The sequence below is a fragment of the Rhipicephalus sanguineus genome, chromosome 1 (assembly GCF_013339695.2).
Source record: "Rhipicephalus sanguineus isolate Rsan-2018 chromosome 1, BIME_Rsan_1.4, whole genome shotgun sequence".
NCBI lineage: Eukaryota > Metazoa > Arthropoda > Arachnida > Ixodida > Ixodidae > Rhipicephalus > Rhipicephalus sanguineus.
This window is the reverse complement of record NC_051176.1, coordinates 109,103,243-109,123,005: the sequence shown is the minus strand read 5'-3', so window position 1 is coordinate 109,123,005 and position 19,763 is coordinate 109,103,243. Positions and strand designations below refer to the sequence as shown.

At 44.0% G+C, this 19,763-nt stretch overlaps 1 protein-coding gene across 5 annotated transcripts in view; it reads right to left on the bottom strand.

The window, feature by feature from the left end:
* Positions 1–19,691, bottom strand: part of LOC119395735 (lysine-specific demethylase 8) — a 61,466-nt gene extending 41,775 nt beyond the window's left edge. For all 5 annotated transcript variants that reach the window (XM_037662757.2, XM_037662744.2, XM_037662777.2 and 2 more), the window contains exons 1-4: positions 19,369–19,691; positions 19,137–19,309; positions 8,782–8,910; positions 1,824–1,987 (exon numbers count right to left, since the gene is read on the bottom strand). In XM_037662757.2, the coding sequence (XP_037518685.1) occupies positions 1,824–1,987; positions 8,782–8,910; positions 19,137–19,309; positions 19,369–19,501 (599 nt within the window). In that variant the 5' untranslated portion in view covers positions 19,502–19,691. The remainder of the gene's footprint in view (positions 1–1,823; positions 1,988–8,781; positions 8,911–19,136; positions 19,310–19,368) is intronic.
* Between the last annotated feature and the right edge of the window lie 72 nt (positions 19,692–19,763).

Sequence of the window (19,763 nt, the reverse complement as noted above, 5' to 3'; positions counted from 1 at the left end):
GGAAAGGGGTGGTTGCCTAGGCCACAGGGAAGCCGTTTCTTCGGCAGCTTGTCGGCTGCGCGTTTTGCACAAAACGCATGGCCGTGTCTGCATCTAATCAGTTCGCAGTCAGACAAAGAAATACTTGCATCATTGTAGAGTGCAGACCTTGTGCGTGCGACTTCGACTCCACTATCAGTACAGGTAGTGATCCCGCAACTTTAAAAGCTTTATGGCTTTATGACCCAAGCATTCGCCCTTGCTACCAGTGCACGGACTTAGAAGCTTGGTAGGCTACTGCAGGATAGTTGCCACAGCTGATCTCCTGGCCACGAATGCAAACTTCATGTCATGCCTGCTGCCCTGGGTTCACTGTGTGTGTGTGATTTCTTCAGAGCCCATCTCCACGCCGTCTAGGACAAGCTTCCAGTGACAGCATGCCAACCCGCAGGCTAGGCTTAATGTGCGCTAGCTGCCTCATTGGTAGCGGCTGTGAGCAATAAAGTTGCGGTATTGTGCAGAGTCAACAAAACTCTTCACTAATAATATCTGGGGTTTAACGTCCCAAAACCATGATATGATTATGAGGGACGCCGTAGTGGAGGGCTCCGGAAACTTCGACCACCTGGGGTTCTTTAACATGCACCTAAATCTAAGTACATGGGCCTCAAACATTTTCACCTCCATCGAAAATGCAGCCGCCGCGGCCGGGATTCAATCCCGCGACCAAAGGTCAGCAGTCGAGCGCCATAACCATTAGACCACCATGGTGGGGCAACAAAACTCTTTATAGTGGCTGCACTAGGAAAGGAGGGAATCACAGGGTCAACGAAAGCAAGGGCGTGAATTACCTGAGCAACACTCAAATGTGGTTCGCATTTGCCAAGCTTGCACACTCGAGAAATTGAATGAGGTTCCGTACAGTGCATGGAATTTTGGTCACCATTGGACAGAGTTTCTGTGAGTGCGATTTCACAGAGAAGCCCACATAACCGAAGGTGTCTGAAAAGTTAGTCAGCCACTTCCCGCAGTAGTGCTTTCATTCATTAGTTTCCTTTTTCCAGCAGAGCTGTTAAAGCAGAGCTTGAACCTTCCTTCTCTGTGTTCGCGGCATAGCGAAGTGGGTATGTGCCACAGAAATTGGGCAAGCCCCACAACTCAACTCCAGTCCACTAAAAATGAAGTTGTCTATAACTAGCCTAGCAGGTATGTGCCAAGCAGCTCCTAGCATAGCATAGTCACATATAGTATAGTATGGCAGGGGGTGGTAAAGGGAAGTGAGGATGAGAAGTGACATGAGGGTGAAGAGGAGGGTATACCATAGTATAGAGGTGGTGAGTTGGAGGTTGGAGACATGCAGGTGGTCAAGTGGAGAGGGGAAGGGGGTGAATGGAGAGGAGGAGCAGTGACGCAAGTGGTAAGGCAGAGCCGGCATGGAGAAGGTAATGTGCAGCCGCACCAAGCGCTGGTTGTGAGATGTTAGTGATGACATCATCAACCTTCACGATGTTAAGTCAGTGAAGCTGGCCCTTGAGCTCTGCTGTACATAGGTGTTTACGACGTTAAGTCAGTTAAAGCCACGCAAAAAAATTTTTTTCTCTCCTATCATTCCATCAGCAATACTGGTCCTTCAACGCTAACCGTTCAACATTTGTAAATTTAAACTGATGCAAAACGCCAGTTGCATGCTTCGATTCTCAGATACACACAGTTCCTTGCTCAACAAGTTTTGCTCTTGTGCAGCTTTTGAAGAATGTTGTTTCAGTTATAGTGCGGTACTATTTATAGAGCGGATATTCGAGACTCCAACTAATTGCATTATAAGCTGTTTATACTGTATTTACCTCCATGGTCGCGTCGACAATGCAGGCCAGTAGTCCATTCCTTTGGTTATAATCACAGGCTTCTCCTCTAGTAAATATGTTTTCATAAAATGTTCCAAAGATGGGCATTCAATGCGACTCAAAGGAAACTTCAAGGTCATCGAGTGAGCTTCCTTGCAGTCTATCTGCACAGAGAGGAAAAGCGCAATGAAAACTGCTGGCACATATAGGAGTCACAGTAGCAGTAACAGCAGCAATAATAAAATAACAGATTTTTACAAACCAATGTAACATATCAGCTCCAAGTTGTGGTGACGGGTTTGCACAAGGCTGACCCTACAAGCGTGATCGGGAAAGGATGAAATGCTCCTCCACACCGCAACGCACAAAGGGCTTCACTACAGAATTCGTTTACTCTCTGGAATGGCGCAGAAAAGGCACCACAGGCAGATTGTCGACCCATTCGGGTTTATTAACCCAGAATGTGGCACAGCGTGATAGTGACGGATTGCGGACTAAGGAAGGTTCACTGCAGCACCGATCGAATGTGCGCACTTGCAGCGCTATTGGCTAATTAAAGGAAGGGTCCACTGAGTGTGCATACTAGAAGTCACTGAGCTGAGGTCCCATGTTACACACCCGTTGCAGACCTGTGAGCACCTCCCCGCAGCGAAAGAGCACCAGGAAGAAGAGAGCTCGAATGGAGCGGGTGCTTGATGGCCGTCACATGGGCCAATCAGGGAGCGTCCCGACAACATGTGCTAGCACACTGACTCGAAGCCAGGATCCACTGGGTGGCGGTTCTTGGCAATGAAGTTGACTCGGAACCAGCACAACGCACTGGCTGGGGGATGCAGAGCCCAAAGGGGAGGAGCCTTAATCCCCACAAAGTAAGGATAAAGGAATGAACCTTCTGGGGTACCTTTTACCTAAGGCTATAAAAATCTCCTACAAATCTGAACTAGTGAATTGAGCTCATAGATGTAACTTTCATTGCATTTGAAGACACAGTGTTATGTGCTTACAAAAACATTGCCCAACTTGACATTTTCAAGGCTAGCCATAGCTTAAACATGGTGCTTCTGTTCATGCTAAATATAAACATGTCCTTAAACTATGACCACTATAACAAAAGTAACGTAGTATTATTTATTTATTTATTCATTCACACACACACACAACACCTCGATCAAGCCCAGTGAAAAGGCCAGTGTAGCCCTGGACTGAGGACCACACCCACTGACTCTTCTATCCCTTTCATGCAATAAATGTCTACTACTACTACTACTACTACTACTACTACTACTACTACTACTACTACTACTACTACTACTACTACTACTACTACTACTAATAATATACTACTAACTACTACTACTACTACTACTACTACTACTACTACTACTACTACTACTACTACTACTACTACTACTACTACTACTACTGCTGCACACACATTATTTCAACAAGACCAACGGCCCTACTGAGGAGAGTCAGCTACAAAGTTAAATAAAAATACTTTTAAAAATGAATTCTGTGGATTTAAAACACAATATGATTACAAGGCATTCCATTGTGGAAGTGTCTGGATTAATTTTCACCACATGAGGGTTCTTAAACATATATGCTTAAATCTATGCACACAAGAATTTTTTGCATTTCAACCCTACTGAAATGTCATCGCAGCAGCTGGGAATTTAACTCTCATCTTTGTGCATACCAACACAACACCATAGCCATGAAGCCACCATGGTGGGCCAATAATAAAAACAAAAAGATGCAGTGAGCAATAATATAAATGAAGACTCAAAAGGCTGAAAGAGCCACCGAGACCCAAAATGTCACGGCTGTACTCCGAGGCCACAGGGAAGGGTAATGGGAAATTGGATAAGACACAGAAGAAGATGAAGACCAAGTCCTCGTCTCTAAACTACCATGCCTCAACTCCCAACCCAAACGCTTGATAATAAAGTCATTTCTCTCTCTCTCTCTCAAATCATGCAAGAATAGTCAGGTGCTGTCACCCATCGGGGTTATGCAGGGAATTTTTTTTTCTTGCACCACTGACCTTCGGTTTCCACTCCAAGGTTTGCTTAGGCTACATGTCGGTTATCCCTCACACATCCATGCATGCACAGGTGCACAGCAGCAAGTTTGGTTTTGTCTCGCGGGTGGTTTCCATTTGGTGCACTCGCTAAAACTGATGTCTACCTGGTTTATGTGCGCTCGCTAAAACTGATGTCTACCTGGTTTCTGATCTCTCAAAAGGGCACAGCTTGATGCTAGCTCATTTACTGCCCTCAGGGGTGCGAATCCAGCTGTCCACAGGTGGATGATGCTGCAGTGCCTGCATGTTTTGCCTTGAGAATCGCGAAAATTCACAGCCTCTAGATGACAATAACGTTAAGTGTCATCTTCGCTTGGGCTTTGTGAAGGGCGCAGAACCACAGAGTTTCCTTGCATCATGCGCTTACATACACAACGATGACGATATGGGCGTGTGCATTGGTTATCTGCTGCAAGTGAGCCGAGCAGCGATTTATTTCATTCAGACTACTGCCCAAATACCAAATCGGAATCGCTAACCAGTGTGAAACTGGAACACAACCAAGGAACATATTCTCGGTAGTGGGAGCGGCACAATTCTGACGGGTACAAAGGTGACAGTAATCTGGTGTGCGCATTTTTTAAGCCTGTGAAACATATTTACTCCGATGAGCATACTTTTTGGTTATTAACATAAGCTCCTTCCTCACTTTTATTTTAATATATACATATAAAAAATATTTGTTTCTCATTTCATGGTCGCTCCAAGGTATTTCTGGTAAATTTATTTTTTTGAAATAAGGCACTGAATATTCTAAATCTGCAATAAAAAAAGCCGGGCATAGCTTGCACTGGTGGTGCAAGGCTAAAGGCACAGTGGAGCTGATCGGTTCCTAGTTGGTCCTGGCCTTAGAAATGATGCCAAGTGATGCTAAATTATATGAAGTACTGCCAAATTATGCCAAGTTCAACTCTCAGTCGAGTCCAACACAGTCGCCTCTTGCCGTTTCAGCCGCACTACGTCATGGACTGTACTTAAAACGAATCGAGTCCAGCAGTCTCGCTTGGCAGTGCGCTGCGATTCCCGGTAAGCGGCTTCCTCATCGGCAGTGCGAACCTTCTTCGGTCTCCACATGTCTGCGTCTGGCACCGCACGGCGCCGCCATGAGCTGGCTTTATACAGAACAAAGGAGCGCATGCATGCACAGTTGGTCGTGACATCATGTCTGGCACGACCGAGCGGTTGCATACAGTGCCCAGGCAGGCGGGCTGGTGGTGGAGCAGTGTATGGGCTAGCGAAGCAGGCGCACAGCTGTGCAACCGGTTGCTGGGCAACACACGGTGACGTCACTGCAGCGCAGTTTTTTGCTCGCGTTAGACAGATAATGGCTGGCTATAACCGATCCGCTGTTAGTAACTGACCTTAGGGGGTTTCATTTGGGCAACAAATACGACCCTCAAAAGGTTAATAAGCTGACAGCCACATGACTGCCTCATGTTACCGATTGATAACGATACTGGCAGTTTAAACAGCATTTAACAGATAAGTATACATGAGCGCACTCCTGCATAATTTGTAGAGCATGGTGCATCAATTTCCACGCATGACTCAGTTTCTATGCATGCTGGCTTGCCACAGTACTATGTCTGCTTCATAATAAAAAATCATGACAAGCACTCTGACACACATGGGTGGCACCATTTCGTGCCAGCCACGGGCAACATGGGCATTTATGCTTAGTATTATGATCTGAATGTCAAAGAATACAGTCTAACCCACTTATAACAATACTCAAGTGTCACGAAAATTTCATTGTTACGACTGATAATTACTATAAACGGGTTGCACAAAAAAAAGCAAAATAGGAGGACGGCAGGCTCTTGTGAGAAAACTATAATATCGGATGAGATATGCCAACAGACATCAGTGATAAGGATGGCAAAGCTGCCAATTTTTCGGACAAGCTTGAAAATTCGGACGCTTTCACGAGACTGCCACAAACCCCATAGAGCCAATGTATGACAATGTCTGAAGTTTCGGACGCTAAAACTCTTCCAAGTCTCAACTTTTTACTCAAAGTGCATGTCTGAAAGTGCATTAACAGAAGCCACCGCCGCTCCCATGCAGTGATAGCAGATTTCAAAAGTCAGCTTTGCCGCAATGCCACAACACTATGCAGTGAAGCATATAGCGAATCCAAAGGGGCACTGGGGTACGTTGGGGTTGTGGGCGGGGGTTCGGCAGCTTGAATTTCTCATTTTCTTCTTTCTTTTAAAGGATTTTGCGTTCCATTACCTTTCAGCACAAATACCCACAGCCAGAATTCATTGTTATAACTGGTAATGTGACATGTGGGCATTGTTGTAGTGGGTTATTTCACCATAAAAAACATACAAAATTTCACGGTGTAGCAGCTTCTCATTGTTATAAACGACATATTGTTAAAACCGGTATCGTTATAAGTCGATTCGACTGTATTCCACAGCGCAATTTACACACAGGTATTTTTAAAGAAATAAAGTAACCATTTGCATGTCTCACACTTCGTTTGCATGAAAACAATGCTCACAGTATGTGCCCAAAGCTGTAGCCATAAGCCGACATGTACTTTATCGTGGTCTGCATATGACAAGAAAAAGATAATAAAAATCGCTTGTCTATGTATTATCCCGGCCTCCTTCCAGACTAAAGACAACATGCTGAAATGTCTGTCAATAATGGGGGCCACAAGTGAACACAGTGGCCTTCATTACTTTGGTCAACCAACTGAAATCCTCTATATGCTTTAATGAGAAATAGCGCATGTGTGGAAAAAAGAAGCAAGGGGTCCAACAGCAACTGACACTTTGCAAAATAGTTACTATGCAAGCGTGAGCAAGTATATGTATTTTACAAACGAACTGCCTCCTACACAGACTATCAGAACAAATTATTTTTTCCATTCAACACTCGTCCTTGCCTTTCCTTTATTTCATCTGCCCCTTTCTCTGATTTAACTTGGCAAATTGATTTAACTTGGCATGGCCAAAGTTTCTGCTGCCACTGGGGGCAGCTGAAGCACCCAGCATGCGATAAGTGCACACGTGCTTCAACATATAATCAGCCTCGGAGATCAGTTGTGAACCTATAAAAATTCATTTCATGAATGTACTCATACTGCAACATTCTCCCTGTTGTTCTAAGCTGTCATTTAGCGGCAATGAGTAGCTATGAAACATATGCAACGACTGTAAAAGTGCAGGTGCCATTGTTCTTATATGGTATAAGTTGTGTTTATTTAGACAAGTGTTTAAATTACTACCTGTACATTGTGTGAATACGTTGGATCATTAAATGTAGATTTCACCTACAAATAAAATAGTTTTGATAAGTAAAAAGTTAACAGCACACCATGCAGTGTGAATCAGACTTGTCTAGAGTGACCGAGCATGTGGCTCACGGAGCAAAAATTAAACTACTAGTACTTGCGACAAAGCTACAGGCAAAGCAACAGCTGCTGTCGACGCAATAAAAGATGGTGACCAAGCAGTTTTGAAGACAGGTGGCCAATGCACACAGTGTCACATGCAACGGTAAATGGAATAAAGGCTATAAAGGCATAAATATGAGTGAAGCATTACAGCATTCCTGCTGTTCCCATATGGCTCGTGCTGTAGACTATGGCCACCTGTGGCAACGTGCACTACACCACTTTGTTTTGGTCAGACGTTAGTGCCACTTTGACTCATTTGTGTCACATAATTGCAGTGCTTTCACACTCACTGCACTCATAAAATCAATTTAACAGGGGCTTGGTGCCATCACAAATTTCATGCACTTCTGGGACCGCAGGATCAGTCTGAACTGCACAATTTACCAAGTTAACGGGGTACCGACACATAAATTTTGGTCTGGAGTTCTTCAGCTGCAATGTGTTACTGGAGGCCTATTAGTCATAGCACGGCACATCGCTTGCTGCAATTCGCTACAAATAATTAATTACAGTCTATTTATCAGTGACCAGTCTAAGTTTCAGTTTGGAAGAGATCCGAGAACAAGCCACTGGGTGCAACTAACACCATCTAGTGTGTGAAACGGTACAAAAAACTGTGACGCACTTTCACGCTGCCTGCATCGTCTGCTCGCATTCTTTTACCTGCCGCACGTGCTGCAGCCGCAGAATAGTAGTCAGCAGGCGCAAGCACGGGAAAAAGGCAATGGTGAATATGACGTCATCATTGTTGGCTGCGCCAGCTCGAAGCTCAGCTGCAGTGGTGACGTCACGGAAGTTGGGGGTCGCCTTCAAGTCACCTCAGATAATGTCAATGTGGCGAGGTGCGGTGCATAGCGCTGGATTGCACATACAAACTTTGAAATTCAGAGAAATTTCCTTCCAAGCTGTATTCGTTATTCAGATTTGGTAGATGATATATTCACATTCAGAGGAATCGATCCCGCAGGCTATCTCAGCCGTGAAAATTTGTGTCAGTACCCCTAAAACTTTCACTGCAAATGCATGTAAAATAAAGTTTTCAAGTCAAAGCACTGTTTCTTTTTTCGTTATGACTGCTACACCGCTACCTTGACATTTGGTCAATAACCAAGCAAGGGCCCCCCTCAAACCTTCATAGATTATCTTTTACAATGGGAGGGGGGGGGGTGCTCAGGATTTGATGTTAATTTAACTAATAAGCAAATGTTTATTGCAATATAAAACTGCCACAGATAAAACCATGAACCTTACTTCCCGTAGATGTGTCAAACATTGCGATCACCATCAATGACTCCACTTCCAAGCAAAACTGCAACATTTTTATAATCCCCTTACGATTCTGTACCATATCCAGGCTCGACTGAACAACTAAAGTAAAAGAAAAATTCACTACCAAGTGTACTCATTACAAAAGGAGCAGCAGCACAGGTCAGCCATGAAAAGGCAATAAAGGTACCTACCTTCTCAAGAAGTGCAGGAGAAATCAGCTCTGGTAATTCCTTATGGACTTTACTCGCCAGCTTTGCCAGTATGTTGTCCATTATAGGAGCCCCCATTATAAGACCCATGTCACAGGAGTGCAGAATATCCTGAAAGTTATTTAGGAAACGTTAACAGCTACAAGTCCTTATATGACAGGCCAGAATATGGCAGGCACTACCCGAACTTTTACCTGTTTTGTTAAGGAAAATTCTTTTAATTTAAAACAAAATGCTGTACATCATGTCATGCAATTAGAATAAGGTAGGAAGAAGCTTCAGCCCAAGCCCTACACCAGCTTCGCTGTATATGTATATATATTGTCACGCTGCAGTGCTGGTGAACAACCAGACATTGCTAAAACAGCGAGTCTCAAATTGAACTTCTTTATGAGCATGCTTATGCATAGAATAACAAGTTACTCCAAGCAAAAACAACAGTTTTCTGCCTGGCATTCAATACCATGCACAAATTTGCACACTCAAACTTTATACGATAGCTCTGTAGTTAACATATACCAATCTCAACTGCTTGCTGCTGTAGGCGCATGATTTATAATGCTTTTGATTTGTTGATCCAGAGCAGCTCCTGAAATTCTGGAGTGAGCACTCAGTCTGCATCAATCCAAATCTGCCAGTGGGAAGTGATAATGTTCCATGAAGGACCATACCAGAAGTTCTACGCACACATGTAACACAAACCCGTTCCAAAGAGGGTGCCCAACTTACGCTGTGTACGTTCCCACAATCCACATAACCACATAATATCACACACCAATTTTGCGTGAATGTGGAAGTGGCATATGCCTCTCATCCCATATCCACCCGAATATATGCCTTGGTATCAGAGCAAGTGAGAATGATTTGGCAGAGGGCAAGTTGATCCAAAATCACCAATGAAAAAGTTCCCACTTGCTCTGAATCGACCAGTGAAAGCTTGATTTGACACTGCCGAGCAAAAAATCCTGCTTAATGTGCTCAATGGTCAATGTGAGCCGCGACATCTGTCCCGGCTCACATTGACCAACTGCATGCGGCTCGATAGAACGGACCACCTCCATTCTGTGACAGAACGCTTACAAAATAGCCCCCCATCAAAAAACGGCGTTAGTACCCCAACAGCAACAAACTGTTTTTTTGGTCAGTACATATGATGAATGCGAACCTGAGGGTGTCGAGGTAGCCTGACGATGACACAGTAACCAACATGAAATAGCAGTAGCATAACGAAAAATGATAAATAATAATGCTTCATGGCCAACCAGTGTTTAGCCCACATAAGCATGTGACTGCTTTTTAGTGGGCCAGGTGAAGCTGGGCATACCAGACGACACAAATAATGAACAAAATGGCTAAATAAAAAAAGACGGGTAGAGCCTAGAGCTTCTAACTGCTGCTACAGTTAAAGGTTGAAAAGTCTGCTTTAAACACTGATCCGCTTTGCCATGCAACTGCCTTAAAATATAAGACTAAGAACATCTTTTTTTTATGATTAACTTCTTAATGTGGGATTACCATTGATTTAACAACGTCTGCATCAAAATAATGCATCAAAAAATATATATAAAAAAGACATGCACTCCACTTTCATAGATGTCACCTTTTCTTTGAGAGAGCTTGTACATACTGATCATATAGCAAAGTGGGCATAAACATAGAAGCAACAAGCATTGCCCAGCAGGAAAAAGTTACAAGTTAGCTAGATTTAAGGAGAGCATGCTTAACGGGGCCAGCAACACTTTTTGAACATAGTCAGAAACCAGTACTGACCTGCTGTCAGGGTTCCTATGAATATGCGAGCCAAATATTGCACTGTACGCAGCAACTCATTTACAATGTTTTGCCAAAAACAGCCAAAAATCGCTTGCTCTCTCCTCGGCAATGTTATCAACTGTGCAGAAGGCAGAATAAATAAGGCGTGACAGGTACTGGCTACTTTCACGGACGGCACACCAGCGAACAATCTTGGAGGCTACCTGCACGTTGTGCAAGTCCCACCCACGAGGTGCTACCACCTGCTGGCAATGCACGTCTGAACAAGAAGTAACGGCCCATATGCTCAAAGAAAAAAGGTTGTGGCGCACGGTGACATAACTTTTGTGCAGCGCATCGCCCCTTTGCCATCGCCTCCTATATAGCTCTGACCGTGCTCATGGCTATGAAGGAGAAAGAAAGCGCTCATTTTTGTGCAACAACACAGTTTATACTTGACGGATTCAAAAAATTTTTGCAGCAGGAGATTTGTGAGGCAACAGTGTGTGTTGGGATCAGGAAGGTCACAGACAAAGGGACCAGCAACGCAGACTTCCAGAACTGAACTGCGCGTGCCGGGCTTGTGCCTCGAGCACGTGCTGCCAATCTTTATTTTTCTCTTGTTCTGCAGCCGGGCTGAAGGCAGCGGCTGAGGACGCGGACCTTAGTGCCCGCGCGTTGCAGCGTCACTGGGCGCTACAAGTGCAACTGTTAAAATATAAGTGCAATGTTAAAATATAAACTGATTACATTTTATTACTGCTTGTCAATTGCGTGCTGAATCTGTATAGTTTCTGTGCAATCTTAAAACTTGTGCAATTCTACAACTTCCTGCACATTAAAGAAATATGCTTTTTATACAGTATCACATTGCCCTTATACTAACATTTTTTTTTAAATCTTCACTGCTGAAAATATATCAAGCAGAATCCAAACTAAAGTAAGATCAGCACAGTACTCCACATATACAAGACTTTCAATAATTATAAACTGCCCGTTGAAATAGACACACTAAGAGGCCCAGACACAAGATGGTCTGGCTTACTTTCCTTCATAAAATCTACTACTTTTCAACTACACAAGAATAATAATTAATGTGCACCACATATTTTCCCACATATTGAGCATGATTTCAATGTTCAGGCTTCATTCACACATGCTGACCTCATGAGATTTTCCTTTTTACTTTTGGCTATAAATTAGTGGTATAGCCTTGCTAATAGAATTGTCTGCATTACTAGATTTCAGCAGTTTAAACACACACTAAAGAAATACTCTTCTTGTGTTTATAAAATGCCCTTTAAGAATACCAAAAGGCACCATTTTTGCCGCAATAGGCACAATACAATGGCACCACTTTTACCTGCTTCCAAGCAGAGGCTTTCTAAACGCACACACCCAACAAGCAAACCTCACATTAGTAAGCTTACAGCACACTGCACCAGTGCCATAAGTTCACTAATTAACACCTGACATCATCCTTCAAAATCATTATCGCTTCCTCTTTTACTTGTACTCACTTCGCCTGCAGAGCCGTGGAAAGTCAGAGAAAATGCGTGCCGCATTAGTGTTACCACGCAGCCAACAAACATCACAAGAAACCAGTGCAGCATGTGGTATGTCTACCTGTGCAGTTGTTGCATCTCTCCGTTGCAGCAGAGAAGCAGGCGATGTAGTGATGCGGACTTATGGCAAAACACCCGAGGTCACCGCTCAATATAAAAAGTATTTTTCATTTAAAACAAAAGGCACTTCAGAAACTTTTAGAAATAAATGTTTTTTGTATACCCTTTCAAATGAAGTGAAGCATGTATTTTAATATGGAGCAGATCACTAAGCTATAAGTGCCTGAACATAAGGAATTTTGCATATTTTTCAATGCTAATGCCTTTACCACTTCATAACTACTCATTCAACGCGTCCGATGCTCTTGGTAGAGCATCGGACGCGTTATTCGAAGGTCACAGGTTCGGTCCCTGCCCGCGGCAAGTTATCTTTTCGTCCACTCTTCTTTCTTCACATTTACCTTACATTTACCACTAATAACATCCCCTATACTTTCCTTGGCATTATTGTCTGTTAGTGCTCATTAATATTGTGTATAACAAATAAAAACGAGCCCTTGAAATTAACATTGCTTTCCTTCAATAATTGACACAGTGCTTCACCACAAAGCACATTGTGAACTACAGTAGCAGCTGTTAATGGGCTGTAATGAGGAATTGCAGTTCTTTTTCAAGCAAGTAGGAGTTTTTCAAGGCAGTTTGCACATTACTGTAACAGGGGAGACCTGCGCCAAGGAGGGGCGCTGCAGTGCCGGGCATTGCCAATGAATGTGGAGAGAAAACTTTTAATGCGACAGGTCACTTCTCTGCTCTCCCCCTCACGCCGCTTTGAAATCCTGTTGCTTTGCACGCATGCTGTGCGCATTCTGCACGTTTTCGCAGGTTTCGTGGCTCGCGAGGCGTTCAGAGAAGATCCGTGTGACTAAGGACTCCTTTCGTAGCTGCAGTGTGGCGAAAGAGCAGCATCTACTCAGCTTTGTAGGAGATGTGGAGCAGGTAATAGCAGACGACATCGTCCTGGTCTGGGCAAAGGGCTTTTTGCATAACGAAATATTTGTGGCGCAAGTGAGAACGAGGAATAAAAACGAGAGAAGACAGGATAGGGTGCCAGATTCACTACATTTGCCTTAAAGGGACCGACAACTGCCCAGAATATGAAATGAGTTGACTCCACTGATGTAAAGATTGTCCGTCGCACTGACTCAAACCAACCCTGTTTCTTTCGTGAGAGATGGATTTATATTTTTATTTCTTAATTGAAAGTCGTGAAAAATGACCTGTGGCGCCTCTGGTGGCAAAAACATGAACGATCCGATGAAGACGGCCACGTGACCGTTGATATGCTGTACGCGGTCGACGATTTTTTTGTTAGTATTGAAATATTGTTCGTTTCTTTGTATTAAAAGGTATTACTCCATAATAATGTACATATAGGTCTGCGTTAGTAGTATGCATTAAAGGACCCCTGACAGCGAAATTTTTGTTGGTGACTTTTTGGCTGTAATTTGTAGCTTTGTGTCTGGTAATCTCTAAATTAAATCGTAAATGCTCTAGCGTATCGTACAACTAATTCTAGCGTAGTTAATTGTGACCATTTTAGCATCACTTCAAAACACCCGCCTAAAAACCACAAGAAACTGGCGCCCCATGCGGGGGAGCGTCAAAGACCACGTGCACTCAAGCTGTGGTGACGTTGACAGCGCGGTTTTCAAATCGGGGCCCCGAGCGCGGTAGAGATTGAAAGTATGTGGGTGCCTCAGTATGGGTTAAACCTGTTAAGCGCGTGAAAACTACCTCAAGAGCAGCCCGACAACAGAGCCAGAGGGGTGCGGAACAATAGGCCTCGCCGGGTGCCAGTCGTCGTATTGTGGTCGTATTGTGCACGTGCGCCCCGCAAACCTTCTGTGACGTCCACAACACTTGCTTTACACTTGGAACGTCACACGGGGCCTCTATCTACGTCATACCAGGATGTCGCAAGTGCAGCCAACTCAAGTGAGCACTCACGCTTACTTTAAAACCAAATTAAGATATCTTAAAGGCAACGTTCGTCACTAATAATCGGTCAGATGTGCCCCCGTATACAGGAAAGTCAAACAACACAAAGATCTCGAGGTTTCAATTTTGGTGTCAGGGGTCCTTTAAAGTGGCGCTGCCTTCGCGTGACGTAATGATCCCATGCTCGTCAGCGCGTCTTGAGCAACTTTTCAGCGTGCTCATGCAACCGTGCACGCAGTTTCCAGGTCGCTAAGATTTTGGAGCGTCATAGTTTTGCTACCTATGCTTCCTCTCAGAAATGATGCGCGCTTCTACTCGGTGTGGCCGTGCATATGCACAGTTACGTTTTCGATTACTTGGCTTGGCTCGTGTATCGAGAGAGTAACGACGTCGGGACAAGCCATCCATGACACAGGCTCAGGCAACCTTGGGCGCAGGCGCACACAACGCTGTACAAATACAGGGAAGGTGTGTAAAGCCACACATCTCATTGTAACAGCTTGCTATTTTCAAAAATGGTTGGAAAGCTAAAAATAAAGGTGGGTAAGCATAGTTACAGTACCTCCTGCGAAAGCAGAACAACGACAGCTTTCACAAGGGCTAGCGGCATCGCTATCAATTCTCAGCGTTGCTGGAGCAAGCCTCCATGCGTGTTTGGAGCCTTTCAGATCGAAAAATACTGCTTATAAAATAACTATGTGCTTTTCGGATAAACCACTGCAGCTACAAACGCTACGAAGGGTGAGCTTCCTGTCGTGCCGTAAAAAACTGGGTCGCGAAAAATCAGTTGTCGGTCCCTTTAAGAGACAGGATTGTGCTGTTTCCCACAAAATATATCTGCTACAAATCCATGTCGCCTCTTTTGGCTACCATGCATTTCCATCAGCATTGCACTGCATAAATAGACAAAATATACCACCGCACAACACGACACAAGTAGGACATATGAGTACACGCCTTTCTCTACAAGTACGTCGTCTATGATATGGAATATGGGCAGCAGCGTAAATACAGCATGGCGCAGAGTCAACTGACATATTTCAAGTAGGGAATTTGAAGGGCTCATTTTTTTTTGTTTGATACAACCTTAAGAAAACCATCCGATAATGAACCCGCCACGGTGGTCTAGTGGTTATGGCACTCGACTGCTGACCCGAAGGTCGCGGGATCGAATCCTGGCCGTTGTGACTGCATTTTCGATGGAGGCGAAAATGTTTGAGGCCCGTGTACTTAGATTTAGGTGCACGTTAAAAAACCCCAGGTGGTCAAAATTTCCGGAGCCCTCCACTACGGCGTCTCTCATAATCATATCTTGGTTTTGGGACGTTAAACCCCAGATATTATTATTATCAATAGATTGCAATTGCCATCAGCAGCTTCATCAACAATTTGAAATGTGTAAGTTGGCCCCGCGCCACACTGTATATAGCTTCGTAAATTTTTTTTATTGGTGAAAAGACGGAAGTTGAACGTACCGAAGTAATTTTTGCTTCAATGCTGGCACAACGAAGACGCGAACGTGTATCACCCGGTAACATGACTGATCAGTGCAGTTGTGAAGCGGGAATGAACTGTAGTTATGTTCAATGCTTCATGCAAATACTCATTTTCCCTGCAAGCATGAACTCCGACCATGCAGTGCTAGCGCATGCAACAAAATTTGTCTACATCATTCCGCAGACTTGAATAAGCCATGCCTGTCGTCCGCTTTCTTGGTGCCATCTATTTTGGAATCAGTAGAATTTTATGGCTGAATCAACCCCTTCGTCTTTACAACACTGTTATGGCAGTTAACAAAGCAGCAGCAATTACCAGTCCCCAGCCGGAGCGACATCGCAGAACGAGAGAAGTTTCACACGTGCAGTGCGAGCTTCGAAAATGCGTGGGAACCAAGGGGAGCGGAGGGGTTGCACCAAGCGGCATACGTTCGCTTTTTCCGGTAGGAGAATGGCAAGCGCTGGCGTCAGCAGAGAAACTTGAGTGGGCCACCTCTATTCTGCAAGATTTTGTACTAAACATAGGTTTCAGCCTGCGCCGCAATATTTAAACCGCTGTAAAACACAAGAAACATATTTTTCCTTTAGATATGCATAGGTCAGCAAACTCACTCATGAGTCAACTCACTCAGACTCAGATCGAGCCGTGAGTCTGAGTGAATCAGGCTGAGTAATATTTTTGTGAGTCTGAGTCCGAGTGAGTCCGGTTGAGAAAAATTTCAGCGAGTCTGAGTGAGTCCGAATGGGCAAAATTTTGGTGAGTCTGAGTTCAAGCGAGCCCTAAGGGCTAAATGTATTTCATGAGTGAGTCTGAGTAAGCTCCACATTTTTTTGCCGACCTATGGTCCTATCTACTTAACTTCAGCATTACTATCAGCTTTATGACTCATGTTTATACTCATGTCTACTCACACATACTTCAAAGCACTAGCATTCATACGCCATCTCAATATTTATTGACCAGAGGCGTGAGTTACGGAGGGGGGTTTGACCTCCCTCTGGCAAAATCTTTCATGGGAAGACCTTGATAAAATAACCCGTGTGAGTCATCTCTTTCGATAAAAATGTCCTTACTGCATTGTGACCATTAATAACTCGTATATGAGGGTATGAGATAAAAACACGCCAAGTAGAACACCAGTTATATGAGATATTGATGTTAACAAGCATTGACACTATAGTCGAAAAAGGAAATTATACACTAATGGACTCATGAGTGGACTCCCTCAGATTCATTCAGACTCGGATCGATCCGCGAGTCTGAATCGGAGAGAGTCTGAGCGAGCAATATTTTGGCAAGTTTGAGCCTGAGTGAGTCCGGTTGAGAAAAATTTCAGTGAGTCTGAGTCCGAGTGAGTCCAAATGAGGAAAATTTTGGTTAGTCAGAGTCCGAGTGAGTCCTAAAGGCAAAATATATTTCATGAGTGAGTCTGAGTGAGCTCCACATTTTTTGCCGACCTATGGAAATAGGTACGAGGATGAATAGTGTAGCAAAGTACTTGACCACAACTTTTTATAATGTAATTAGAGAGGGTCAAGCACAGTGTGTGGGACATTTGGCATGGAATGGCCCACCTATGATGGCGAATTAACAACCATAGAGTTCTCAAATAATGGTGTTATCTGTTTAAAGTGACTAATGTTTTACTTTAGTATCTCTTCAAGAACTTAACATTGTCAAATTGAATAAATGAATGACAAATATATCACGTTCAGTGCATAATTCCAGGTTTTTGGCGAATATGATGGTGCACATTGCTGTGCATTATGTCGGCATTCTAAAGTGAATATTCGAAATGTAGAGCACCATCTATCGAAAGTGCCGCAAGCACCATCCACCATCTTCCCGTGGGCGCGAAAATGAAACCAGTCGCATATCACAACATTTCAGGCACTAGCTGCTGGGTTTAACGCTGGAACTGTTCGTAGTCAACGCTTTGCAGTGCATGGCGTATATATGCTCACGTGGTCTTGAGGTGAGGATGAGGTGCTTTTGGCACAAAATTGTAAATTCCCTGCTGAATGCAGTGCAAAAATATTTGGCTCACATGTTCACAAGAGCCTCAACTACAGTACAGCAGCATTTTCTGACTATGTTAAAACAAACGTTTCAGCGCCCCTTAAATGGATAGACTCGGCCAAGCAGGTAAAAATGGACATCATATGCGAGACCAATGAATGCCGTTTGGTGTTGTCACCTGTGTTGCACTGCCTGCTTTTGCTCTCACTGCTGCACTCCACTTCCAGCACAAGTTTTTTTCTTCTTTGCTTGAACAATATTACTGCTGCATCATGCAAGCATGTCATCAACCGACAGCAGGAAGCGTATCTCGTGACGCCACCTCAAGCAATAGCAAACTTCCTATTGCTGTGACGTCACCGCAGTAGCATATAAAAGCGATACACGAAAAATAAAACCAGTCATTTTGCCACTTGTTACTGAGACATACACTCGAAACACAAGAATTACAAAAGCAAATGGCACTGCTCACACTCGACAAAGTTCACTCAACATATCTGCCATCATCATAGAGTACTGGCAATGTAGCACACACTCTGCAGTAAAGCATGAGCAGAAGTTGCCAAGCTGTCACCAAGTCCAACAAGCTCACCACGGACACAGCTAGACTTCATAAATGTAACTGCAGCTTTTTAATTCTGGAACAAATGCAAGTACAGATATGGAACCTGAACTTCCACTATGATATTGCTCTCAAGTGACATTACATGGGCAGTTAGCTGAACTGGTAAATGTTACTGTAAGTGTTCTTATCAGGTACTGGTTTGTCACAGACTTCAATGCTGTAAGCTACATTCGCACTTAGAAGCCTGAATAAGTGGAAACTAATGCTAAGTCATTTTTAAATGTATCAAGCAAAAGTGCGCACACTGTTGGCATAATGTGGACTTATAAGCAATTTGGTGGGCATTGGAACCGTACTTTGATTTGGAGATACTGCCACAATATCACTTTCTGTGCGCTTTCTTTGGCTGGTTGAGGAAAGGCAGACAAGCAGTCACTTCAGTCATTGGAGTGGACACGCGAGAATCTACGTCATGCAAAAATACACTGTCGCCGAGAGTGATCGTCTGAGAATACGGCCCCTGGTTTCCAAACGGAGAACACTTTTTAACAGCTCTCAGTCAAACAATCCGCACAAACTTTATCCTATGGCAAAAAAATCCCGACAGATCAGAGCGCACGAAACCGAAGCGTTCAAACGTAGGTAACTACGTGTGTGTGTCTTCTGTTTTTACGTGTGAACCCTCAGGCTTCATGTTATGCTCCCGTCAAATAAACAGTAATAAGCATTGAACAAGTGCAAGTCGACAACCAGAAAGCGCTAGTCCTGGATGCTGATGAAACAAGACGCCCAAGGCAGTTAGGTCCGAAATTGACTATAACCTAGTTAATTCAGCATCTACCATAGATGCTTGGATCAGTAAGTTGACTCAACCAGGCGATCGCTCACACTCATTTGTGACAGCGTGCCACGCGACACAAGCGATGATTTCGCATACGCACCTTCGTGGGTTTCTTCAGTCCAAGTTCGCATAGTGCTTTCAGTAAACTGCCGAAGCTGTACATCTGCCTCCAACATAGCTGGACTTTCTTCCAGTCACCAACGTTCAACATTTCCCAACATAGGTCACAAATCACCTTCGCGTTTTCCAAGTGCGCCTGCAATGCCCTCTCGTCTGGAAAACGGAGAAAATTAATGAACAGATTCGGACGAAAGGGAAACTTGAACACGTACATCCGGAAGTGTTGGGAAGATTCACAAAATCAACGCCTTCTTTTATGATATACATCACAGGCTCCTCGTCATCAAAGTTGTAGTTGGCGAGCGTGACAGGAACACCCAAATGTTTTTCTGCAAGGCTACTCATCTCTTGCACCAGATCAAATGAAAAGTGCACAATAGACCAAACTAGCCTTGCACAAGTTCCGCTTACACAGTTTATCTACAGTTATGTACTGAGCTGCACAACGAAATCACTTTCGTCATAACTCCTTTCACACTTTGTTTTAGCAAGCGCGTCCGCGCGCAGACGCACAAAGCACACAAAGTTCGAATGGTTCGAAGGCGGTTGCCAGGGTTGCCACTTGCTTAGCAAACTTCGCTAACGAAGTGAACGCGATTGTTATCTC